We start from the raw sequence: 25,241 nt of genomic DNA, 5'->3' as shown, positions 1-25,241 counted from the left end.
ACATGGTTGCCGAAAAAATATTGTACGCAACACGCCCGAAAATGGTTTTTTTGGACTTTTGGACTTTTTTTGTCTATTCGTCCAAAAAAACCCTATTTTCCGGACTTGTTACGTAAATTACTATTACGGGCACATGTTTATAAGAGTTTTTACTCTCAAAATTATCCAAGGAATCTCTTATTATTTCCTTCGTAACTCTTATTTATGAACACCCAATATAAAATAAGGTAAGAACAGTCGAATTTGTAATAAAAAAAATTATTTCGAGTAATTTGGTTCAAACCTCCTTTTCTCACATTACAGACATGAATAAACGATGTCGTCAAAAAATTTTTTTTATCAAAGTTTTGGATAGGATAAGAAATTCCTACCTGTGTAGGTCTTTCTTATAAGAACAAGTGCGAATCTTCATAGAGATACTCTTATTAATGTGCTCAAGAAATACCCATCTTATTTTTCAACGAAGAATAAGGAATCACCCCTTGAATTCGAAGTAATTAATTGATATTCTGTATGGAGAAAACGATGAATATAATATGCTCATCGGCATTGCAATTTATAAATCTGCAATTGACGCGCATTCCTATACGAAATTTGCATTCTTTATTCCTGATCTACGCCACTGAGATGCCCTACAGATGCTTCTGCGTTTGCGCCATAACTTATCAACGTCATACGTCCAACTTTTATTCAGGATTTCGCCTGAAAAAATTAAGAGAGATCTCTCATTTACCTTGTCTTTGCTTGATTCATGAATCAGCAGAATACAATCAAAGTCTCGAGAACAATATGGCAGTAGTGTGTGTCAAATATACTCAAAATTTGTATAAGACTGAGTAATTTTAAATTCGAACAGTGAACGAAAAACAAAACTTTTCGGTTTGATGTTGATTTGTAATGACTTCGATGCTTTCGTCATTTACTCCACCAGTAGTTAAGCGACTGTTAGGCTGGAAAAAAGGCCTAGACGCAGATGACAAATGGTGTGAAAAGGCAGTCAAAAGTTTAGTGAAAAAGCTGAAAAAGTCAGGTGCTCTTGAGGAACTTGAAAGAGCGATATCTTCACAAAATCAAAACACAAAATGTGTAACTATTCCCAGGTTAGTTTTTCCTTTCGCGAATTCAATGTTTATATATGAAGTTTAAGGTCATTATTATGGATTTATCCTCCCCCTCACTCCACCACGTCTGGCTTGTGACCTTTCCCAAATGTCTATGGGATGAGGTAGACGTAAATTCCATTGATTTGCCTTTTTGATAGTGTCCTTTATCTAATATCCAGTCTCGGTACTTATTTTTAGTAAGACTGGTCCCTCGGAACAGGAAATGCCCTTCTTTTTAAAAATAGATAACTAATTCAGTTAGATATATGAACCATTGACGTAGATTAGGGGTAAATTATTAATGAATCATGAAAAAATTGCAAATTTCTATAAAGTTTTTGACAGTAAAACTTATGAGTTGTTACTGCCGGGAATTGTCAACGTTTCAAAACAATCACATCTTCCATGTCTACATGTGAATCATAATGAATTTATTGGGATTTATAATTTTCGTTTATTCTAATCATTCAAACTGATTTTAAAAATTATAATGTTGTAGAACTCACTCATTCTCTCATTTTCACAAGTAATTCGGTAATTATTCATCTGATCAGTGATTACTAACAATGTATCGTTTACTTTATACAATTATAGGTATTAAGGTTCCTTTTGTTTTTGTTTGGAACTTCATATTCATCTTCATCTTGTTTTTGTGGTACTAATTATCATCATGCAGATATTATATTATCTAGGGGGTTTCTTAATTACCAATCTGTGTTTTTGAATTAATTATATATTTATAATCTTAAATTCCTTTCATTAAAGATAAGTCAGGCTATATTTATTAATGGGGTAGTTCTTAAAAAGCGCAGATCATTGAATATACAATAGAAAAATCCTTTTCAGAAGGGAGAAACAATGATGTTCAAAGAAGAATTGGCAATGTATTACTCGAATTGTGTCAAAATTTTTGGGCTCTATTCTATTGGTTTAGCAGATCCAATAAAGAAACTTTGAAGAGTTCCTTACAACTAGCAGAGGCAAGAAGAGTACGTTTTGGAAATTGAAGGGACAAAAATATCTGATTCAGTTACTCAGTTATTCAATAAAAAATAGTTATTTTTAAATGATTCACCATTAGATAATATATGTATATATTTTTATCAATTTAGTATCATAAGAAATTAAAACAGTGATGACTGATTAAATATACAAAAGTTTGTTGGTTTTATTATTTTTTCGGTAATTTTAGTTTTCAGAAATAAGTCCCTTCAAAATCACAATTAAATAGTTTAATTTTTATCAATCCATGAAATTTTGTCGAATTATTCATGTTAATAGATCTTTCAATTAAATTATTAAATATCTATCTTATTTTTATTATTCAAAAAAGAAGGTTGCTGAGCAGTAAGGCTACATTGGGGCAAAACAACCAATCTAACAAATTTATAATCAATAAAAATATTAAATTTTCTCTTCAAGGATTCGTCCGAATGAATTGAATCAACAGAGGAAAGGACTACCTCATGTGATATACTGTCGATTATGGAGATGGCCAGATCTCACTTCACATCATGAACTAAGACCATTGGATCACTGTGAATGGGGCTACAATCACAGAAAAGACCTTGATGAAATTTGTGTTAATCCATTTCACTATACAAGAATAGAGACACCATGTGAGTTTTGAAAGTTAAAATTAGTTATTCTCAGTAGAAATTGAAGTGTTGAAAACAGAAATATTTCTTCAACTTGGGTTTGTGGCAACATGACAATTTTAATCCCTGTACTGAAGCAATTTTAATGTTTTGCTCTTCATAGTTTATTTTTATAAAAAAAGACAATATCTTGGTTTTTATTGAAAGAAACTGGTTTTATAGGCCAGACTCCTAGCGATGGGAAACTCAGCCTACAAAACACAACTGGTTCCCCTAACTCGTACAAGCTCTAAGTTGCTGAGAGATCTCATAGAAGCCTAGAAAATGTAATAGATTACATAAACATTGTTTAGAAGAACTTTGAATGATCAAAAAAGCCATTCATATTCACTATTTAGAGATGGTGGTTTTGTCTACTAGTGTGATAGATGTCTTGAATTAGAAAATATCAAAAGAAATAGTAAAATATTTTGCTAATCTCAACGGGTAGAGAGGTTGGCTCTCAAGATGTTGGTTTGTTCTATCACAAAATTGAACATAATTATAGTGCAACAATGTGTGTATGTTGTGTATAGATAGTAATAGCTAAAAGAACCCCAAAGTAGACCCACTGATAAACAGAGAATACCATAAAGCATAAAAATAGACGCTGGAAGCAACTAGTTCTACAAGTCCATTATGCAACAACTACGGAAATGCGTATTTTTTGTTTGTCCACAGAAGGTAGAAGAACATTACCAAAACCAACTGGTCAACAAGGCCAACCATAGAAACTTCTACTACTTCTTAAAACATGAACCAATAGTTTGTAGAGGGTAAACTTGTTTCCAAGATGCATAAAATTCATATTGTGGACACTTGTAAGATTTTTATCCAAGTAAATGAGTTTTAAATTTTTGCTGATAGATAGCAATAATAATGAAATTCATTTGTCTAATTATAACAAAACCATGTATTTATTCCATCTTGCTTGTTTCCATGTGGATTTGTGCTTCCTTTGACTATAGACCACTATCTTCGATGTTTGAACTGGTTCAGAGAATGGTGAAGTTGGCAGACTGAATTACATAATATTATCTTCAACAATGAATTTCTATTCTACTTAGGTCAGCACAATGGTTTTAGAAGAATAAAATAGTGATTATGTGAGATTGTATTAATCGTTGAGAGTAATGTAGATGACTATTTAAGTGATCGTTCATGGGGCTATTGTCTGTAGTGGCCAATCACCAATCCTCTTGATTGGAGACTATATGTATATCACATATCAGTTATGTGTGAAAAAAAATCTCTTGCAGAAACTTGTTGTCAATAAATCAAGTTGAAGAAATGTTTTTCGAATGTAGCACTGAGGATATAATCTTAATTTTATATATTATTTCTTATTTAGCATTGCCAGCAATTCTGGTGCCTCGTCATACAATTGATGAAAACAATGTTTTTCCACATTCTCTGGAAGATTTAAGTACCTCAGTTCCCGAAAATACCTCGTTTCCTCATAATACCACTAGTCTAAGGTATGGTATGACAAGCCTTTCATTGTTTTTTTTTTCACTTAGTTGAACTACTCAAAAAAATTATCTGCATTGTTTTACTATACAGTGTTTTTTAAAGTTGAATACAAGTTTTCATTGTTTAAACCTGAACTATTTCTTATTCTTGTTGATAATAAGAATTTCTTGCTTAATACACAAGAAACCTATTGAATTACTCCAAATTTATGTATTTTCTGCAATTCAATAAAAATTGAAGTTGAAAGGAAGTCAACTGAAAGAAGCAACTTTGAACCATATTAAAAACATTTTTTTTATTTCTAAATAGTATACATCAGCTCAAAAAGAATTCAAATAAATTTCAATTTAGAGGAAATTAGAGAATAATTATTTTCAGCATTTCGTTTTGAGTAAATATAAGTAATAATATGTGCTATTTTGCTGTTATATTACTACATATAATTCTAAATTCTCTATATTTAATTGAGTTCACAATTATTTCTGAAAATTCTGACCACTTCATTCAGTTAAAGCAAATAAGCTATTGTATTTGAAAGCGAGGCCTCAGGTTCGGATCACCATATTGAATAATTTATACAGAGACAAGAAACTTATATTGCCTGTCAATTTTTACTTCAATTTGAATAATTATCGACATTGATGTGTTAAATATTATCTAACTTCATTTTTACCCTAATTTCACAATTATTGTTTTGAAAAGTTTCTATAGTAGGAAATATTTGAAAATAATAATAATGGTTCTTTATTTCAAATCCTATCCATAAAACTACAAGTTATTTGGACACAAAGTGAAACAGTGTCAACAATTTTTTTTTATTGATATTATTAATATTTTTCAGTTTATCTTTACAACATTCTGGTGGCTATATGGATGTTGGAATCATTCCAAATGGCATTGAATCTCCGCACAACTCTGCTCCACCAACTGAGAGTCCGCCTCCAGGATATATGTCGGAAGACGGAGATCCAATGGATCCTAACGATAATATGAGTGAGTAGTTTAAAACGTGATTTTTGTTTTTTTTTAAATTGAAGTTATTATTTCTAATACAAAATAAACAAATTGATATAGAATCAAATTCATCTCCATTCAACGGTTCCAAGCTTAATGAAGGATACAATTCTCATGAAAACCTAGCATATTTAAATATTCATCTGAAGATATTCCATTCTAACCCACACTATTTTTGTCGAGTTCACAAAAGATTATTTTTCTTTTCATAATTATTACAAGCAATCAGAATTATTTACATATTCTTTGAGCTAATAATAGATAACTTAGAACTTTCTACAATATTTCAAAGTCTGCAAGTTAGAAACTTGAAACTTATAATAGAGCATCAATAACTATATCAGTATGTACAATGTTTCGATACCGACTCTCCTAAGCCTCTGCGAGACTCAATGATATAATATGTAATAGCTCATAGAAAAAGAGAGAGAGAGGAATTGAGTGAGATGCATAATGTTTGCATCAACTGACCAGAATGACAACATAGTTTTGATTGGTTCTGCATATTGAATTAATCAATACCATCCTATCAATGGTTGAAATTCAAACTTCTGTATTCTGTCCTTCATGTTCACGTGACTGGAGAAACCTTTCTCTCTTTAATGTTGGAGTCAATTCTCTGGACTACACGATAGCCAAGGGCGCGTGTAGAGTTTTGGTGAGAAAGCTAAGAAGCTTGGAGCTTGTACAAGGATTGTAAATCAAAATTTCTCTGTGACGTAATAATAGTGAGGTCTATAAACAATAATAAATACACTTATTTCAGTTATCGCAGGGTAAATGAGGGTTTCCATTTTTTATTTTTAGGCTTGCCCAGAATATCTCCCAGTCCTCCAGTTGATGCTCAACCAGTACTATACTGTGAACCAGCCTTCTGGTGTAGTATCAGCTATTATGAATTGAATACAAGGGTTGGAGAGACTTTCCATGCTAGTCAACCTTCTATCACTGTTGATGGATTTACTGATCCTAGTAATTCTGAAAGGTAAGTGTTGAATTTTTTTCACCACATAGTTGACGTTTCGAAAGATGTTTAATCATAAAAATCTTTTTCTTGGCTGAAGAAATCACTCCATGTTACAATCGCCAAGCTTTGCATATAAGCTTGGCAATTGTAACTCTTGATATGGTAATAACTGTGTGAGGATCATAAAAGAAATCCTATTAGTTAAATAAAAATAAAATGATAAGGTCATTTGAAAAATTCCTTTTCCAATATCACTTTGAGGAAAGGTACACTTCAGCGTGTTCAAAATGAGTTGGTCTAGAATCTGAGTTATTCTAATTTAGTATTTTGTATGAAATAATATTTTGATTTTGCGTTGTTTTCAAGGTGACGCCATGGTCGTAATTTGACGTAATGATCACTGTTATATTCGAGCAATTCAAAATTTTGAATATTAGCATTGAGCTTAAAAACGAAATGAAAACTGTTATTCAAAAAAAATCATGCATATCATCAAAAAATTATAGTTCTGAAACTTTAAAATAGATTGATTAATTAAAAGCAACCCATGAACAAAAGTGCCCAAAAATATTTTTCCATGAACCTCACAATTACCGACCTGATCATAAAACTTCGGTCTCGCGGCTTTGACAACACCAGATCCTTCAGCTTCAGATGTACCAGTAGTGGATAATTTCTGAGTTGTCATTTATATTTCATAAATTGTTCATTTCTTCATCCAGTTGAAGAAAAGGCTGTAAATCATGAACAAATTTTCCAGGGCTTTATGTATCTGCCGATCGGAGAAAAAACAACTGATCGTAACGCATATTGCGCCCAAAGTGCAGATTAGTTTGGAGCAACAGACTCCTGCTGTAACCCTGAGTTATTCGAAAAACTGAAATTGAATCGAGGCGCATTTATCAGAGTAGCCAACCCAATATGAAATCGTAGCTTGTCCATGACCAATAACGGTTTCCACAATCACACCAGAGAAATCATTCTCAACCCTGAAAAGAATAGAGAACTATTCCTGAAATTCTACTTCTCAAAACAGGCTCTACGGCGTAGCAATGATGTCTATTCTTAGGGAGTTGCCTATTACCGAAGATAAAATTATTGATCTTGCCAAGAAAATCTAGGCGAATAGATTTTGTTTTATGAAGGTATACCCTAATTTCCAATAAAAATGTATTGCCTTTTCGATTTTTCATTCCCAAAGCTACTGTCTGGGTACGCCAATGTATGGGCTACCCTCATCTTCCTAATTGGACTTTCACTTCCACTTTGTGGAAGGGAAGAGAGGAAAACTTTGGTCTCTGTTTGACTTTTGGTATTTTGTATGCATTTCTTTCCAACACGTTAGTTCAGCATATCAAGATGTCTGCTTGCTAGCTGTATAAGGCACTTAATTTCAAATAAAATATATGTTGAAATTTCAAAAAAATTATTATTTTCAATTTGGACGTCAGCAATATAGAATGTATGTACATACATATATGGAAAATGTTTACAGGTTTTGTTTAGGACTTTTATCCAATGTGAACCGAAACTCGGTTGTAGAACAAACAAGAAGACATATAGGAAAGGGAGTAAGACTGTATTATATTGGTGGTGAAGTTTTTGCAGAATGTTTGAGTGATTCAAGTATATTTGTTCAATCTCCCAATTGCAATAAGAGGTATGGTTGGCACCCTGCAACTGTCTGCAAAATACCACCAGGTAGGTACTATTTATATATGTATTCCCAATATACATATAGTCAGTATTTCTCCAAAAATTTCAAATTAAACATGAAGCTGCCTGATTATTTTGATGTTGATAAGTACTCGTATCAAATATTTCAGTGTTTTGGATCATTAGATTGCAATTACTATGGAAATTCAACTTCAATCGAAATAAAGATGCAGCTTCATGTTAAACTTAAAATATCGCGAAAAATAGTGATGTTATCGCTATGAGAGAAAAGTACGATATTTAAATGGAAAGTATTAGAGAATCAAAAATTTATGGTAAAATTACAATTCCATCTTTGGTGGTAGCCAGAAACGTTATTTAGCATAATTTAATAGGGTTGATAGTACATAAGATAAGATGTCTAAAAACATGGTGTATGCACTCGTCAAATTTTGAATGCAATGACATTCGACCAAATTGAAAATATTAGTTTTAGTTCGTGGCGGCGCCGCAATGTCATACTTGTCATTTCCATCATTTTTCCGTTGATTTTGATTGGATTAATTAAAACCCGATCCTGACCAATACAAAAGTGATGTATAACCAAGTATGATCGTGCAAAGTAGTGAAACAAAACACGAAACGTTTACTAGAATTAATTCAAATATTTGAAATTGAAAAAGATAAAGTTTATTGGTGTTCTTAAAATTTCGAAAATGGCTTACACAGGTCATAACTATAATGAAAGATACATAGGTACAAAATATCACAAAAATTATGTATAATAAATAACAAGAATCTTTCAAAATTTGTAAAAAGCGCTACCTACAGTTGACATAACGAAACTTAACTTATATTCTCAAAATTGGCAAAACAAAATCTAATCAGTCCATACACCAGGTTTTTAGACATCTTAATAGTACAGTACAGTCTCGATTATCCGAAATAATGTCGACCAAAGTCATTTCAGATAATCAAAATTTCGGTTAATCCGAAGTTTTTTTTTTTTTTTTGAAAAATAGGAGTTTACATTTATTGCTCTGACACTGCATTTTGTAAAATATTCGAGAATGAAACTACTCTTTTTGCGATAATACATATGTACTTGTAACACTATGTCAGCTTACCAAAACTATGCATTTTAGACCTTCGTATTGCCGTGAAACACCATTCACATAATACGAAACGCGCCTGGGAACCACCTAGTAGTATAGATGGTTCCCAGGCGCGTTTCGTATTATGTGAATTTTTTCGGATAATCGGAAAAAAATAAGAGTTTGTTTGGGATAAACCGGATTTGGGAAAATCGCGATTCGGATAATCAGGATTGTACTTTCAGAATTTTCAAAAATGAAATAAAACACCCTGTATCTCAAGGAGAAAGATTTTATCTAGTTGATTTGGGTTAAATATTTTCAAATACTTATGATAAACCCTGTATATAACACAATACTAAAAATGAATGAATTAAAGCACTAATCAAAAAGAAAAAATTGAGCACTATTGATTTTTTTTTAATTTTATTGATGATTGCTTTAACCCTTTCCACATTTTTGCGATACGAAGTGTATGTATAGAGAAATCGGAAGATTTCCAAATTTTATCAGTAGTTTCTCCATTCTTGGTTCATCATTTACAATATTTGAGGATTAGTTCATAATTAAAATAAATTTTCCATATATTAATAAGTTATTTATTTCGAAATGATGGACTACTACAATTTAAGTGACTTGAAAATTTCAGGCTGTAATTTGAAAATATTCAACAACCAAGAGTTTGCGGCGCTTTTATCACAGTCTGTTAGTGAAGGATTTGAAGCAGTTTATCATCTAACAAGAATGTGCACCATCAGAATGTCATTTGTCAAGGGATGGGGTGCAGAATACAGGTAATACATATATTTATAATTTTTTCATTATAAATTAAGGTAGATCTTATGAGATCATATGAATTTTTGCTCTAAGCCCTTCTCCAAGTTGCTGGCTATTAAAGGTGGAATAAAATGGTTTTTTTTTCATACCTACATGTTGAAGTACCGATCTGAAGCACTTGAACTATTTTCATATTAAAAAAAATTGATTTAATAAGACAAATTCAATTCCCAACTTTATTGTGTCTTAACTTATTTCCTGAAAGTGTTAATTTGATAACAAAAAAGTTGAATATTATTTAACCTCGCTGCTGTATAATATATTGTAAAGAAACAGGGAAAGTGGTGAACCCTAGGCCTTGTTGTGGGGAGAACCAAAAAAGAGGTATTTATATTAGCTGTAAGTTGTTTCTTCTAAAGAGCCCTCAATTATTTTTACTAAGTTCAAATTCAAATGATAATTTGTGCCATAATGACAATAATGTCTATAATTTTGTATCTACTTAGGTATGGTGACAAGGGTAGAGTCTAGTTTACCTTTTAAATGTGATTCATTTTATTTTTACTATCGAAATTAAAGAAATTATATTGTTCAATAAAAATAATTATCGAATTGTGAATAATAAAACTGATTAAAATCCCAATATGAAACAAAAGTTCAAATGTACCTCAAATAAAATTAAAAAAATCTTAGGTTAGGTTAGAACAGAGAGTAGGTTCAGTTGGTGATGTATCTTTGAAGTCCTCTATTTCAAACATCTAAAATTTATGAATATGAAATACCTTGTTGGAAATTTGCTTGATATTTCATTTGAATAATTTATTTTTTAGAAAGGAAATTTATACAATTTTCTCTTTAATTAAATAACATAATATTTTCTCACCAAATAGAAGGTGTTGATAAGAATGATTATCTCATCAGAGCTTTTTTTTAATTTATTAATAAAAGAAAATGTTGAGAAATAATGCCTTTTCTGAAGTTATTGCCTTTATAGAGTGTCTTAATATTTCAGGAGGCAAACAGTAACCTCGACTCCTTGTTGGATAGAATTGCACTTGAATGGACCTTTGCAATGGCTTGACAGAGTTCTAACGCAGATGGGTTCCCCAAGGTTACCGTGCAGCTCGATGTCATAAAAAAGACAAAGAAAGGAAAGACTGTATGTGTTTTCTAATTTAAGTTTGTTTTTCGTGTTTCAAATTTCATGATAAATATGCTGAAGTTTAAAGAAACAAAAATTACAGAAAAAAGTGAGAATAATTCGGAACAATTCATTTCTGACTTTGACCAGAATATATGCATTTTTGTTACATTTGGGTTTTTATATGTTGTTTTGAGTATATAAATACATACTTCAGAATTTTAACACATGAAAGTTACTGTTTAGCTTTTTAGAAATCTATCATATAAATTTCAAAAATTTTAATCATTGTTATGTTAGTGTTGTGAGTAGCATTTACTGCTGAAATTGATTTTTAGTAGATTTTTTATTGTATTCAAAATTCACAACTGTTAATTGAGTAAATGATGTTGAAAAATCATTATACATTTCCCAATATTTTGATAAGAATTATCAATAAACGAATAGAATTAGCTTCAGTCACTGATATACTTTTTTATAACTTTATTGGACTTTATTCTAATTTATCCCTAAGTTATTCCAGAATGGTTTTGCTGAAGGGGATAAAGTTAAATAATTTTAATTGTTGATAAACTAATTTTAAAATTTTCAATATTTCAAAAATGGATAAAATATTTATTTTTTTTTATTCCTATATTCTTGTAAGGAATTTTTTTATCCTATATTCTTGCAACAAAACATAATATATAATCCTAATTTTTATCCAAACTTTAACAAATGAAATGGTGGAATATTAACATAAACTAGACTCCTTTTTATTGGGAATAGTATTCACTTTTTCTCAAAATTTTAATAAATCAAAAACTGTGTGGTTTTATCAAATCAATATTTAAGTGAAGGTTATTTTGCAATAATAATTCATCTGTAAGTAAGAAAAAATACTCTTTTTCTACAACTGCTGCGAAAAGTATCGTATTCTTCATAGCTTACTCAATTTCAAAACTATGTATTGCTCATACTGTGGGAAATATTATTCCCCACGGCACTTTGCCCACATCTTGCTTGTTAGAACAATGAAATTGGGCTTTTGAGTCGTTTCTATGGAAACGCAATAAATTAGCACATAGTGTCAACGAAGGCCATTTCGATTTGAATCAATTCCATTACTTGAATTATTGAAATTTGTGCAGTTGTAGGAAAAGTATAGTGTGCAACATGTGGGGAAAGTCCTTTTCTCGCTCGTGTGTTTGCGGTACTTGCCTTTCAGGCTCGTGCCACAAACTTCACACTCGCGAGGAAAGTTGGACTTTCCCCACTTGTTGCACAATATACTATTTCAGTTTTAACTTAGTTTACAATTAACTCAAGATTTTTTTATTGAACATCCTATATAATTTTTTCTGACTGTTTTCGATCCTCTCAAATAACCATGTTAAAAAAAAATGAACATTATTTGGAATGAATCTTAAATACTGCACACCAAAAAATATTATCTCAAGGAATATTTTCTTCGATATCTTGAAAAACACGAAATAACTTGAAATATAAAAATGAAAAAAGTGTTGTATGAATCATTTCATATAACAATAAAACTTAAGAAATACTCAAACGATTCAAAACTGTCGCGGAATTTTGAATTAATGAATCTTCTCAAGAAATTTTTTCATTATCTTATCAAAAAACTTGAAATATGAAAAAAAAAATTATGCATAATTTCACACAACAAACTTAAGGAAGACTCAAACAATTCAAAACTGCTGCGGAATTTTGAAATAATTTCAGAATTCTTGAATTATTCTGTATGAATAATATAAAGAGTAATAATTCTATGTGAAAATAGTTATATTTTGTATTCAGTGATGTGCAAAATCTCAATTTTTTTCCTTAATTTCATAATACTATGTTTAAGCTTTCACTTATCAAAACTGAATAGTTTTATATGTGTTGATTTAATCCTACTGTTATTTACAGCATTAACAACTCTTTGTTAAAAATCAGTAATCGTATGAATGTTACTGAAGTTTCTAATTTTAAGTATGATTGTGTTCTAAAACTTGCTTACTGTATTTCTCTTTGTTACAATTTTCCACAAACATACAATAGTTATACTGGGTGACAAATCTTTGCTGGCATTTTATTTGCCCTAAAATTAAACGAACCATGAAGTACAAAATATTAAATAGCAATCGATCAACAAACTCAGGATATGTTATAAAACATTCAGTCAATTGAATTTGGAAATATTTTACTGTTTCTAGTGATGTCAGCAAAATGAAATGGAACCCCAAATATTGAAGTTGTTTTTTGATAATGAGCATATAACACAGAGATTTTATACTATCATGTTTTCCACTTTTGTTAACATATTTGTAGGTTTGTTACAACATATATTCAATCTTGAACTATGCTCAGAGCCCTTCTTCAAGAAATATTGTTATTTTATTCTTGTTGAAACAAACCTATTCACAATGGTTTTTACTGTGTTCAGCGAAAGCAGACTAATCAATAGTACAAATATGGATTTCTGAGGAAATCCAAGCAACTCACAAATATTTTTTTATATACTTTGTTTCATGTTCATTTCATTCTTGAATATGCAAGTATATCGCTGTCTTATATGCTTTAAAATTCACAAATGCCCAATAATGTGTTATTTTGGTATACTGTATAGATATAGATACACTTAATTTGATAAGGCAATTACCAAATTTATGTATTTTACTTTTGACAAAATATACTTATAATCGTTAATTATTGGATTTTTAGAAATAACTAATTTTTTTCTCCTTAAAATTTAATTTATTTATTTAATCAAGGGAGTTTCGTTGCACTGCGACCTAATGGTCTATTGTGCCCCCATCAAAGGTATTCTCCCTATTACATGATCTTCAGCTTGCCTTCAAGGTCCAGAGTTTCAATGAACTCCAGTATCTGGGATGGCTTCAAGGAGGCTACTTCCTCACTTCTAAAAGTTTCTTATCCAAAGCAGATTTTGCATTGGCTAGTGATGACGAGGCATTCCGTCACCAGTTGTTCTGGAGTTTTTTCCTTCTTTACAGAATCTGTACTCATCATTTTCTGCTACAATCATTCTCATGAGGCGACAATGATCACTGAGAAGATGTAGGTTTATTTTTGCTAAGATCCAAATACTTCTTGGATCTCTGTCAAAGTTTTGAAAAAAAATTTTTGGAATGATATATCCCAGGAAGATTTCGCCAGTTTCTCTTTCAGTTTTTTTCTTATCCTGAAATTCTTGTAGGTACATTTGCCTATACCACACACAGCTTCCAGGCAAATGAAAGGGGTTTGTGTTCTCTTTCTGGCAAGTGTGATGTCCTCTCAATTACCTTCAACTCAGATTAATAAGACCTTCTTATTCTTATCTATTTCATTGAGTTTAGTTCGGCACTCCAATACTATCTTAGAAACAATGATATGTGAGTTCAGTGCTTTGATTGAAACCTGACTATCAGAAGGAACCACTCATATTTCTTATGGTTTCTTGCTAGGTTAATTTCCACACATCTTTCTATTGCAAGTAATGCAAGTATATGTCTGAAAGACGCCCAGACAGAGGCCTAATGGGACTGGCACCAAATGCATTGAGCATTTTCCATTGTGGTTTTAGAGTAGTGGTTCCCAAACTTTTTTTTTCTTGGCCAAAGCCCCACCAATATATCTAGGTATCTACAACCTATTTTTTTTTAGTTGAAGAATTGCTTGGAAAAACCAAGAAAGGGCTATAAAATTAAATTTTGTAAAGTCGGATAACATTTTTGTCCATTATGGAAATCCCAGGTATTATTTGAGAAAACCATGAATATTTTGGAATAACACAATAAAACTGGATAATAACAATTTGAGGATTGAATTGTGGCACAACGCAGTTTCGCGCAGCTTGGCGAGTGAAGCCAAGCCGATATTTTTTTTATTTACAATTGAAATCAGAATTATTTTCGTGGACCTTCGTTTGTTTTTCAAAACACAATACACTGCAAATTTCAAGGTCTATCCTTTCGCGAGTTATCATGTTTACAGACAGCTAGAAATGCAATATTACATTTTGATTGAATCTGCAGTTTTGAAGTGTCTTGGTCCTTCTGTTTGAAAATTGTCATGTATACAATTGAACAGAATAGAATAGAATTCGTGATCAGTGAATTAAATCTTATCGTTTGAGACTCAAAATTCTAAAATTATGTACATTGTGACGAAATAATAAGGATCCTGGCAGGATCATCAAGTATTGGTTTGCCTAAGTTATCATGTTTTTAATTTAATAATACAATGGTGGCATGCACATCTTTGAGAGTTCTACAAGATGCTCTATCCAGAATGCGATCATTTACCAACTGTTTATTATTATCCACACTCGAAATTTTTAAAATCTAAATAATAAAAGAAGAGTTCAACATGTGAGAAAGTCAACAATTTCTCACAACCCTATTACTACACTACACATACTACAGAGAGTAATTCTTTCTTGAATTCCCAAGTATTTATTGAAAAACTTTGTTACAATCAAAATAACTATTCAAGAATTCTAATATTTTAAACTAATAGATTACTCATTACTCTTAACCTGGTGGCCATTGCATTTGTCTTCCAGACAAAACATGTATATGAAGATGATAAACAGATTGGGCTCCTATAGGTCCATCATTGATAACAATACGAAAACCATTCTTCAGATTTCTTTTTTGGGCGATTTTTTTAGCTACTATCAGTAAATGACCTAGGAGTTCAGCGTCTGAATCTTCCGATTTGGACAATTGGGTAATAGGTTTTCTTGGAATTACCAAATAATGGACTGGAGCTTGTGGACTGATATCATCAAAAGCAACGCACTGAAATATTATTATTTTTATGAAATTCAAATTGCAACGGTTTAGTTGTATATAAAATTGGAATTCTAGTATCTTTGAATTTTCTGGACAATACTCACCAAATTATCCTCATAGATAAAATTACATGGGATCTCTTTTCTTAAAATTTTTCCAAATATTGTATCATCTCCAGCTTGTGCATTTTGAGCTAGCTCAACCTCGTCAGCCATCCTGCAGGATTATGATCCTTCTCCTGATGGATTCTGCTCCTGCCTGTCAAGTGCCAATAACTAATAATGACAGATGACAATTTAGAAAAATGAAATAGTGCAGAACTATTTTAGAAGATTATGGCAGAGGAAGAGTCATTTATCCACAGTAGTCCTGAGGCTGTGATCCACCTTAGTATAATAATATAAGAAAAATATTTTATTGCTCCGAGTCATTTATTTGAATTATCTTATTTCCCAAAGTAGTGTCAGTAGTTAGTAGTACCACTGAGCATTCTGTCTGCTCTATGGTTTGGTAGATATTATTTACAAATAATGGGTGTTGTCACTGTTGTCAGCTTCTTCAAAATTAATAAATATTTATATTCATCATTCATATTATGAATTATATTTAAAGTTTCATTGATATTTGATGTAACTGAATAAAATATTGAAATTTAGAAAACGAATATAGTGTTATCAGTAGTGAATTTTACTTATATATAAGTGAATGAATTAAATATATTTGGCTTTTGGTGATTCATTAATGCTCCCTAATTAATTAGTTGAGCATCTAATTTAGGAAAGAACTCCTACTGTAAATATTTGAAAGTGGTTATTATTTCAAAATGAGGAGTATTTTATTTACCGTATTTTTCATCTATTTGGCCAAAGAGACATCTGCACTTTGGTGTTATGAATGTGTTTCTAATACTCCAGGATGTGGAGAAGACTTCAATTGGTTATGGCATTGGACAACAGTATGTCCGGAAGACGATGATGTTTGTGTGAAAATTTTAGAGAAAAAGGATAGTGAGACTGTGATAACTAGAAGCTGTTTGAGTAACCTAATAGGAAAACGTACTGATATACCTGCTGATAGGTATGAAGGATGCAGAAAGGCTTCAGTCAATGCAAATCTTGCAAGATATGTGAATAATAGCATTAAAGAGTTGGATATTAAAAGAGACTATTATGATTCTACTACATGGTGTTTTTGTTTTTTAGATCAGAGATGTAATGGTTCTTCATTTATTTTACCTTCTCTTGGGCTAATTTTGTCAAGTATTTTGTTTATTAATTTATGAATACTTTGATTATAAGGTAAAACATAATCAAGACATTTTCTTGAGTCGATATGTTAATTATTTTATAGTCAACTGCAAATAATTTTTAAGGATTGATTTTTATATATCCCATATATGTAATTGATGACAAGTGAATCCCACTTCCTTGTTAACAATTTCTGCATAACTTCAAATTTGTTAATAATGTATAGATTAGGATATTTTATAGAAGATAGGTTTATAAAACAAAGGTTTCATCAATTCCATTTTTAACAAATTATGTCCATTTAATCAAATGTTATTTTATTGTCAATTGCAAATACTTTTTAAGGATTGATTTTACATATCTCATATATGTAATTGATGACAAGTGGATCCCACTTCCTTGTTAACAATTTCAGATTTGTTAATAATGTATAGATTGGGATATTTTATAGAACATAGGTTTATCAATTACATTTTTAACAGATTCCGTCCATTTATCGAATCTTTATAATTTTTAAGCTTCAAAATGTACATTCTTTCAAGAGGACTTTTCCTTGAAAGTATTTTTTAATATTTAATAAAATTGTTTTGTTATATTTTTATATGTCAAATATATGAAGTTGAATTAAACCCTTATTTTTGTATATTCTCCCTGAATGCTTTTCTACCGTTTAGGTGCACTTATTATTATTTTTTTTTTTGAATTGTTCTTGTAACTTTGTTTACAAGTCAGTAATAAGAAATATCTTAATTGTGGTGAAATGATTGAAACTCATTTTAGGAAAGAAGAAAGGAATATATTTTAAAAAACCAAAATACAGCTTTATATAAAGTTCCTTTATTTAGTAATTCATAATAACAAAAACGGCAGAGTAAAATCAACACAAAATGGGGATATAAAAATAAAAAAAAAAAAATTGGTTTTAATTTATACCAGTTGAACCAAAACCTTGATCACCTCTTACAGTCTTCACCAGTTCCTGAAAAAGTAATTAATTTAATGAAGTAAATTGTATACAGGATGTCACATTATCCATATAACTGAAATATTCTACAAAATCTTTTGCTTCTAGCTTAATATACTAGCCATACAGAGTTTTATTATATAACAAGTCAATACACTTTGAATTATTGTTATGAATCGTAACTGAAAAGGTTTCTATTATTTAGTGGTGAAGGCTTTCATGGCCGCATTGTATGACAGAATTGGAGAATTCTGAGATATCTTCAGGTGAAAAGCCGACTAGAACACGGCTAACAAGTCCGGAATTCTCCAATCCTGATTTCTATAATGCCAAAAAGATTTAAAATGATAATTTATATTCACACCCTATTGATAGTTATATGAACCCAGATCACAGTTAGGTAAGCTTATTAGATGGTAAGGTCGCGGTGCAAAAAAACCCCACTTAAATCAACTACTGAAATGTTGGGTACTTCCTAATCTTATTCATATTTTTGTGAAAGATCAAGTTATTTGATTTTTATATGGAAAACTTGCCTTATGTTCAACTTCTTGTAGCTCTGGGTAGTAAATTCTTTCACAAATAAGTTGAGCTATTCGATCACCAACATTTACTGTAAATGGTTCTTCCCCATGATTGAACAAGACAACTTTGAGAGGTCCTCGGTAATCTTCATCAATAACACCAGCTAAATGATAAAACATTGAGAAATAACAAAATTAGGTAGGTATCTTTGAAAATTCTGTTAAAACTATTTATTACCTCCGACATCAATAAAACTTTTAACTGCTAACCCAGATCTAGGAGCTACTCTTCCATAGCATCCTTCAGGAAGTTCTATTACAAGACCGGTGTCTACTAGGGCTTTTCCGCGTGGAGGAACAACACATTCTACGGCACTTTTCAGGTCGTATCCTGCTGCCTTTGTGGACCCTTTTACCGGATTGTTAGCCTCAGGTAAAATTTTTGAGAATTTTAGGACGCAGGAACTCATTGTATCACAAGAAAGGAACTTTTTATTAATACTAAACTGTTTAATTTGACTAGCAAAGAGATTACTACTGAGGAGGTCAACAATTCTAACAGATCTGTAAATTGCAGAAATAGAAGTCATACTAATAAAACCGCTAAATTTTACGCGGCAAACTTGTAGAGGTTAAATCGGTTTCGGTTATATGTTTTCATCAAAAAATTGGCCTACTAAAAATTATTCTGATCTGGATTTAAGGAGACAGCAAAATATCAATATATTGTAAGTAGAAATCAATCAAATTCAAATAGCAGGAAATAGGTATTGATTTTCAGTTTGAATATTCGATGCAGGATTAAATTTTTTTCGCCTTTTGAAGGTTGGGGTAGGTGAAGAATGTTTCTTATCAGATATCGTCTTTGTGCTGATTTCGACTGCAAATAAAATAACAAAAAAAATTGGATAAGAACAATTAAAACATTAATATATTAACAAATACTTCGCAATTTTTCTTACTGATTTAACCACAGAAAACAAAAAACCATAGATTCAAACATATGGGTGGAATTAGTTTATTTAAAAGATTACTTGCGTCAATAACACCCTGACCAGCTGGTAAGTAGATATTTATTTCTAAAATAACTTCGATAGAATGTAACGATTTCTACGCTAAATAATGATATGGCGAGATATCGGAATACCAGAAATTCCACGTTCGCGCATACTCAACGCGTACCCTATATCTGGAAAAGCTGAAATTCCTTCTCAATAGTTTTCCATCCAACCTGGACATACAAATTAACTTTCATTAAAACCAGACAAGCAGAAGGAATAACAGGAATAACAAAATTTGAAAATTCCGGGATTTTGGCCGTGCATGGTCTAGTGAGTCTAGTCGTTTGTTCACCTTATTTTTCGCTCACTACTGCGGTAATAAGCATTTTGAGATGATTCTAGATCGTAGATTTGTAACTCAACGCTGGATTTCTCCTAACTGAAATTCGATTGAACTTTGAATTTCAACCTCTTTTGCAGTAAGACCTTTTAATACTTCTCAGTGCAATTCACCTCTGGTGAAGTAATGAGTTTTGTCTATCAGGTGGCAATATGCCAGTAAAAAGTATTTGTGTAACTACTAATTACACATTCTTTGTGTGAGTCGATTTGTGGCTAAATATGTAACGGGTGTTTTTTTTTCGAGGTATATAACTTTAAGTTCGGCATTACTGTTCAAGATGGTGACCGATTTAACAGCTGTCAAGTGATTTATTCTCAGTTTGGTTTGGCAAATGAATAGACTCACGCCTGAACAACGCTTGCAAATAGTGCAATTTCATTTCGAAAATAATGGTTCTGTGCGGAATACGTATCGTGCACTACGTCCATTTTATTTTGTTTAGCTATGAAGCTCACTTCTGGTTGAATGGCTACGCCAACAAACAAAACTGCCGCATTTGGAATGAAGCTAATCCTCAAGTGTATGTCTAAACACCGTTACATCCAGAAAAACTGACTGTTTGGTGCGCTTTATGGGCTGGTGGAATCATTGATCCGTACTTCTTCGAAAAAGATGATGGCCAGAACGTTACAGTCAATGGTGATCGGTATAGAGCCATGATTACTAACTTTTTCATTCCTGAATTGAACAACCATGATGTCCAGGAGCTGTGGTTTCAACAAGACGGCGCAACATGTCACACAGCTCGTGCCACAATCGATTTATTGAAAGACACGTTTGGTGACCGCATAATTTCACGTTTTGGACCTGTGAATTGGCCTCCAAGATCTTGTGATTCAACACCGCTAGACTACTTTCTATGGATCTATGTGAATGATTGGTCTATGCGGATAAGCCACAAACCCTTGACCATTTGGAAGACAACATTCGCCGTGTTATTGCCGATATACGGCCACAAATGTTGGAAAAAGTCATCGAAAATCGGACGTCCAGATTGTACTACATCCGAGCTAGCCGTGGCGGTCATATGCCAGAAATCATATTTATAATGTAATGTCACAAGATTATCTTGCGGATAAATAAAATTCATGTCAATCGAATAATCTATCGTTGTTTTATTGCAATTTAATGTTCTATAGCTCTAAAAAAACACCCTTTACTTCCTGGGGAAGTGCCATTTTCGGTCTAAGTATTATGTTTCCTTGGGACTTTTTCATCGTAGCTGCAAACCTTCTTTATAAGGAGGTTTTCGTGATTTTTCTCTTTGTCGAACGTCTTCAAACTGAATTTAATTAAATGGTAGTCTAGGAATGGTATTCGCAGGTGTTCATGAAAAGAGACATTGAGCTGCTTCTGCATAGTAGCTCTTGTATCGACGCCGCTGTTGGCTTTTCCTTCGTCTTAGCTGACGTATGACGTCTTGTTTCCAAATGAGTTTATTGGAAAGTATTACTCCCAGATATTTAGTGTCGTTGTCCATTTGATACTCCTACCGAACAGTACGACGTGTCAGTGGTGATTTATCCTCTTTCGGCTGAAGAGAACAGCCTCACTCTTCTCAAGGGTCAATTAAGCTCATAGCCAATCCTAGAATTACTTAATCCCTGAAGATATCAAGGAGCTTAATAAGGGAGAAAGCACAGGGCGAAGCTGAGAGTTCAGAACACACTTACCCTTGAGGTCCGTCAAGTCTTCAATCACTTATTGGTCTTTGGTTCAATCAGTTCAACGCTTGAGACAAGAAGGCTGTCAAAAATGTTCGAAATGATCGCTGGGAAAAGAAAAATTCTCTTGGCAGAGAAGACAACAGTGTTTGGCGAATGGCCAAGGCACTGCGCTCAGATAGGACCTCACCAATTCACGCTCTACAAGGAATGCTATAGTCCAGAAAAAAAGGAGGAAGCTGTCGCAGATGATCTTGCCGAATGTTGATGCAGCTCTGCCGATAGAAACTATCGGTTTCGCAACCGTTAAGAAAATCCAGAACACTATAATATCATGCAAAGTGAAAACCGCACCAGGATCGGACAGCATCACTAACTTGACGTTGAGAAACCTCCCCCAGAAAATCTCAGTAGCATTGACGAATGTAGTCAATACTATGTTGAAAGTAAGGCACTTCCCTAAGGAATTGTTTGCGGCCACACTGACAGACAGACCGAAATACAACCAGAGCGGCAGACACAGGGACAGACACAAAACAAAATTGTTCAGAATAGTCTTGAATTAATTTTGGCAGTGAAAGTTTTTGAATAGCAAAGCAAAAATGTTTTGTAACCCGAAAGAGATCACTATTTGATAGGCTCGGGTACAGAATGTACCGTAGAAAACATCGTGAAAGAGAAGTTGATTTTAATTGTTAGTTTTTATAATCAATTCCAAGACGGTTAAACTGAATCTTTTTGACTGCATGAAAATGCTTACGAGGTTTTTCTTTGATTGAGACTGTTGAGACTGCTAATAATTTCGGCCGTTTTTTACGTATTGTGTCTATATATAATCCCGAAGACAAAATGACATACAGTTTAATAAAATCATTTTAATTCAAAATAAAAAAAAAATTCTATACATTTATCTTACAACAAAATATCCAGAACACATCTTTTTCGACTATCATTATAAAACTAAACAAACACGAGGTGTTGTCAACTGGTGTCTAACTTTTGGAATTTCCTATTAAAGAAGGATGGCAGTGGTGGAGATTTTCAATAATCTAGTGACAGAAAGGATAGTTAGGGCATGATCCTGGGTCAACTCCAGCAGGAATTTGAGCTGGGATGGCATGAGCAGCTGGTTGTGGGTTCCATTGACCACCTTGGTTCCACTGATTTTGTTGTGGGTTAGTCCAAGTTTCAGGGCCTAGAAAAATGATAATAACATACTATGGATGATAAGTGTACCTGTTGCAGTTTGTAGAAAATGTGACCGAGATGACGAAGTCACATGAATATTGCTTTTTACTTTTCCACTATGTTCGTTGTTAGATATCAAGCTGTTTTGCTCTGATTTCGATTATAATATTTAGCAAGATCGTCTTTGGACTAATTTGAAGACTGGAACAAATATTCCAGGAGAAAATTATTCTACTATATTTGGGCTCCTATCATAACTGATGTAGTAACAACATTCTAATCCACAAAATTCTTTAAAGAGTTTAACAAACGTTTCGAGAATGATGTTGTCCTCTCCAGAAACTAAAAGTTATTTTTAGTTTCTCAAGAGGACAAAATCTTTGTCGAAACGTTCGTTAAATGCATGTTAAGGTTCTTTGGAAAAGAGTGTTTTTACTACTACACCCGTAAAATATTATGTCTACTGTGAATCTGAAAACCTTCATGTTTTATGATGCTGACGACACTCCCAGTATAAGCGCGAAATGGAGATACAACATCTAGTGGACTGTACAACAAAGTAAGTGTGGTACCGGCATATGGTCCTTTGAAAAGGGATTGTCGAAATTCATTTTGTTGGTAAATAAGCACAATTATTGCCGGCAAAACAGTCTTGGTTACTATCATATGACGTGTTGTAAAAGCAGCCACTGAGAAATGCCTCTAGTCGATCTCATTGCACCCAATTGGTGATAGAAAAACTTGTGGATAACGGACCCTAAAAAATTTTACAAAACATTTTAAATCTAATATAGCTACCAGCTAACCCTGATTTGGCTTCAACCAATGCAGAAAAGAGTTCGAAGTGCTACTGATGTTGATTTTCTACAAAGCGCTTGAAAATGTCTGGATAGTCGGATAACTATTAGACGTAAGTGTATTATTCAAGAAAGAGCGTAATTCGAATGCTATGAAATAAATATTGATGAATGTACAAATTTTTCGTTTTATTGACAGACAACGCCAAATTTTGGCATCTTTCATGCTCTTTCGCTTTCTGTAGCAACAATTTCATGATATTAGCGTTGTTTGTAAGTAACTGCAGCTTTCAGAGAAAATTTTAGCCAGTGATTTTCTAGTTAATTTTCTTAGAATAGCCACAAAAAATTATCCAAGTGTTTCTTTGATATAATAAAATTATTAAGAAGATGCTATAGTTTTGAAAGCTTATCAAAATGAATCAAACAAATCAGTATTTTGTGATTATCAGGTAAACTAAATGTCGAACGGCCGTATTCACGGAACCCCTAGTTGGATTTTACCATTAAAAATCATGTTTACATTAACTGCGAAAAAATTTTCTCTTACTGATTAAACATTCTGCACAAAATTGTCAGTGGAAAATACGAATATTATTCACAGTTTGGATTTTTGATGGTCGATGAGTAACTACTAACTAGTAGGTGATTATTGCCATTTTTTCATTAAATAAATGACCACATTTGGCAATATTAAACTAACCTTCCATATAAAGAATAAAGCAACAATTCCCTGAGAACCACTATATTGCCCCGCAGCTTTCTAAGAGGTAAAATTTGGTTCTATAATTGATAAATAGCTTAAGCCTTCCTCAACAAGGTATAGATTAAAATTAACGAACATCGTATGCTTCTTTCTATGTTTCGAAACAAACTTTCATTGGCAGAAATATACTCGGAGAGCCTAGTAAAAGCAATTCATAGAACTGAGCTGAATCTACTAATATCTCACCATCTACTCTTCCGTAAGCACCAGCTTCACGAAGCCCTTCACCATGGTAATCTCCATCTCCGATGTATTCGCCTCTGTCCAAAGCATTCTGACCACCTCCGTTCCATTGTGGGACTGGAGCTGGGTTCCATTGGTTACCTTGGTTCCATTGGTTTCCTTGGTTCCATGCAGGTTGAGGTTGTGCCCATGCGTTTGGAGCTGGGGCATTTGGATTAGCTGCTACTGCAGGGTTGGCGCAGTTTGGGAAATTGGGGCAGGCTTGGGGACTTACACCGGCTGGGTATTGGTGAGCTGGTACACCACCTGCAAGGGGTCCATTCCATACTGCTGAGGCGTAGGCCACCGCTGAAGCCAATACTACCTGCAAATACGAGGAAAAATTTGTAATAACCAAAATGAAATGATTTAGATATTTTCTCGTTATTTTTTCATATCACTTGGGGGTTATTGAAATTTAAGGCACTTCTGTATTCCACACGAATTTACACTTAGGGTGAAATTTAGGTTTTATCGTTGGCGACGATTTTTGAGATAGTCCTAACTGCTAGATCCAAATTCTGGTGCGTTTTAGGGGCCGGAACAGGGAGCACAGAACACCACACACGAATACACTGATTTAATCCATTTGTTATCACTGCAGATCACTACAGACACTACTTACCAGTTTTACAAACATGTTGTCTTAAGAGATGTGTCGCTTTGTGACAGATAATCCATTTCGTGTCCTATATATACATTTACCACGCCCTCATTACCCGTTCCGTAAAGAAATGCAACAGTTACGATATTTTTAAACCTATCCCACACATATATGGAATAAAATATTGGAATAATTATATCTAGGGTATGATCCTT

The 25,241-nt window shown here is 32.6% G+C and overlaps 5 protein-coding genes across 5 annotated transcripts; 2 read left to right on the top strand and 3 right to left on the bottom strand.

The window, feature by feature from the left end:
* The first annotated feature begins 740 nt into the window (after positions 1-740).
* On the top strand, positions 741-13,553 carry LOC123671214 (mothers against decapentaplegic homolog 3). The gene is made up of 8 exons (XM_045604940.1): positions 741-1,100; positions 2,526-2,722; positions 4,092-4,218; positions 5,055-5,206; positions 6,035-6,212; positions 7,690-7,895; positions 9,594-9,738; positions 10,734-13,553. Exons 1-8 carry the CDS (start codon positions 898-900, stop codon positions 10,855-10,857), a joined length of 1,332 nt encoding a protein of 443 aa, XP_045460896.1. The 5' UTR covers positions 741-897; the 3' UTR covers positions 10,858-13,553.
* Positions 13,554-15,282: 1,729 nt separating this feature from the next.
* LOC123671218 (adenosine 5'-monophosphoramidase HINT1) lies at positions 15,283-15,927 on the bottom strand. Its single transcript, XM_045604944.1, has 2 exons — positions 15,751-15,927; positions 15,283-15,652 (listed from the first exon to the last, which is right to left on the bottom strand). The coding sequence occupies exons 1-2, from the start codon at positions 15,859-15,861 to the stop codon at positions 15,383-15,385; spliced, it is 381 nt and encodes a 126-aa protein (XP_045460900.1). The 5' UTR covers positions 15,862-15,927; the 3' UTR covers positions 15,283-15,382.
* A 402-nt stretch (positions 15,928-16,329) lies between these two features.
* Positions 16,330-16,952, top strand: LOC123671217. Its single transcript, XM_045604943.1, is given in 1 exon segment — positions 16,330-16,952. A coding segment is annotated over 1 exon segment (468 nt). The 5' UTR covers positions 16,330-16,469; the 3' UTR covers positions 16,938-16,952.
* Positions 16,953-17,733: 781 nt separating this feature from the next.
* On the bottom strand, positions 17,734-19,332 carry LOC123671215 (probable deoxyuridine 5'-triphosphate nucleotidohydrolase). The gene is made up of 3 exons (XM_045604941.1): positions 18,620-19,332; positions 18,394-18,545; positions 17,734-17,872 (listed from the first exon to the last, which is right to left on the bottom strand). The coding sequence occupies exons 1-3, from the start codon at positions 18,969-18,971 to the stop codon at positions 17,816-17,818; spliced, it is 561 nt and encodes a 186-aa protein (XP_045460897.1). The 5' UTR covers positions 18,972-19,332; the 3' UTR covers positions 17,734-17,815.
* A 2,977-nt stretch (positions 19,333-22,309) lies between these two features.
* On the bottom strand, positions 22,310-25,241 carry LOC123671216. Its single transcript, XM_045604942.1, has 3 exons — positions 25,048-25,241; positions 24,387-24,747; positions 22,310-22,644 (listed from the first exon to the last, which is right to left on the bottom strand). The coding sequence occupies exons 1-3, from the start codon at positions 25,060-25,062 to the stop codon at positions 22,499-22,501; spliced, it is 522 nt and encodes a 173-aa protein (XP_045460898.1). The 5' UTR covers positions 25,063-25,241; the 3' UTR covers positions 22,310-22,498.

This window comes from Harmonia axyridis, chromosome 1 (genome assembly GCF_914767665.1).
Source record: "Harmonia axyridis chromosome 1, icHarAxyr1.1, whole genome shotgun sequence".
Taxonomy (NCBI): Eukaryota; Metazoa; Arthropoda; class Insecta; order Coleoptera; family Coccinellidae; genus Harmonia; species Harmonia axyridis.
This window is presented reverse-complemented; position numbering and strand designations above follow the sequence as displayed.

What these genes read in the sequence shown, in the direction of transcription:
- LOC123671215 (XM_045604941.1), bottom strand. Translation starts at nt 18,971, where the DNA reads ATGACTTCTATTTCTGCAATTTACAGATCTGTTAGAATTGTTGACCTC. An exon ending in AAGTTTTATTGATGTCGGAG is followed by an intron (nt 18,546 to 18,619) that starts GTAATAAATAGT and finishes TTTATCATTTAG; the next exon opens with CTGGTGTTATTGATGAAGAT. An exon ending in TACAAGAAGTTGAACATAAG is followed by an intron (nt 17,873 to 18,393) that starts GCAAGTTTTCCA and finishes TTACTTTTTCAG; the next exon opens with GAACTGGTGAAGACTGTAAG.
- LOC123671214 (XM_045604940.1), top strand. Translation starts at nt 898, where the DNA reads ATGACTTCGATGCTTTCGTCATTTACTCCACCAGTAGTTAAGCGACTG. An exon ending in GATCCTAGTAATTCTGAAAG is followed by an intron (nt 6,213 to 7,689) that starts GTAAGTGTTGAA and finishes AAATGTTTACAG; the next exon opens with GTTTTGTTTAGGACTTTTAT. An exon ending in TGTCTGCAAAATACCACCAG is followed by an intron (nt 7,896 to 9,593) that starts GTAGGTACTATT and finishes TGAAAATTTCAG; the next exon opens with GCTGTAATTTGAAAATATTC.
- LOC123671216 (XM_045604942.1), bottom strand. An exon ending in TGCTTACGGAAGAGTAGATG is followed by an intron (nt 22,645 to 24,386) that starts GTGAGATATTAG and finishes TCATTTTTCTAG; the next exon opens with GCCCTGAAACTTGGACTAAC.
- LOC123671218 (XM_045604944.1), bottom strand. Translation starts at nt 15,861, where the DNA reads ATGGCTGACGAGGTTGAGCTAGCTCAAAATGCACAAGCTGGAGATGAT. An exon ending in TTATCTATGAGGATAATTTG is followed by an intron (nt 15,653 to 15,750) that starts GTGAGTATTGTC and finishes ATAATATTTCAG; the next exon opens with TGCGTTGCTTTTGATGATAT.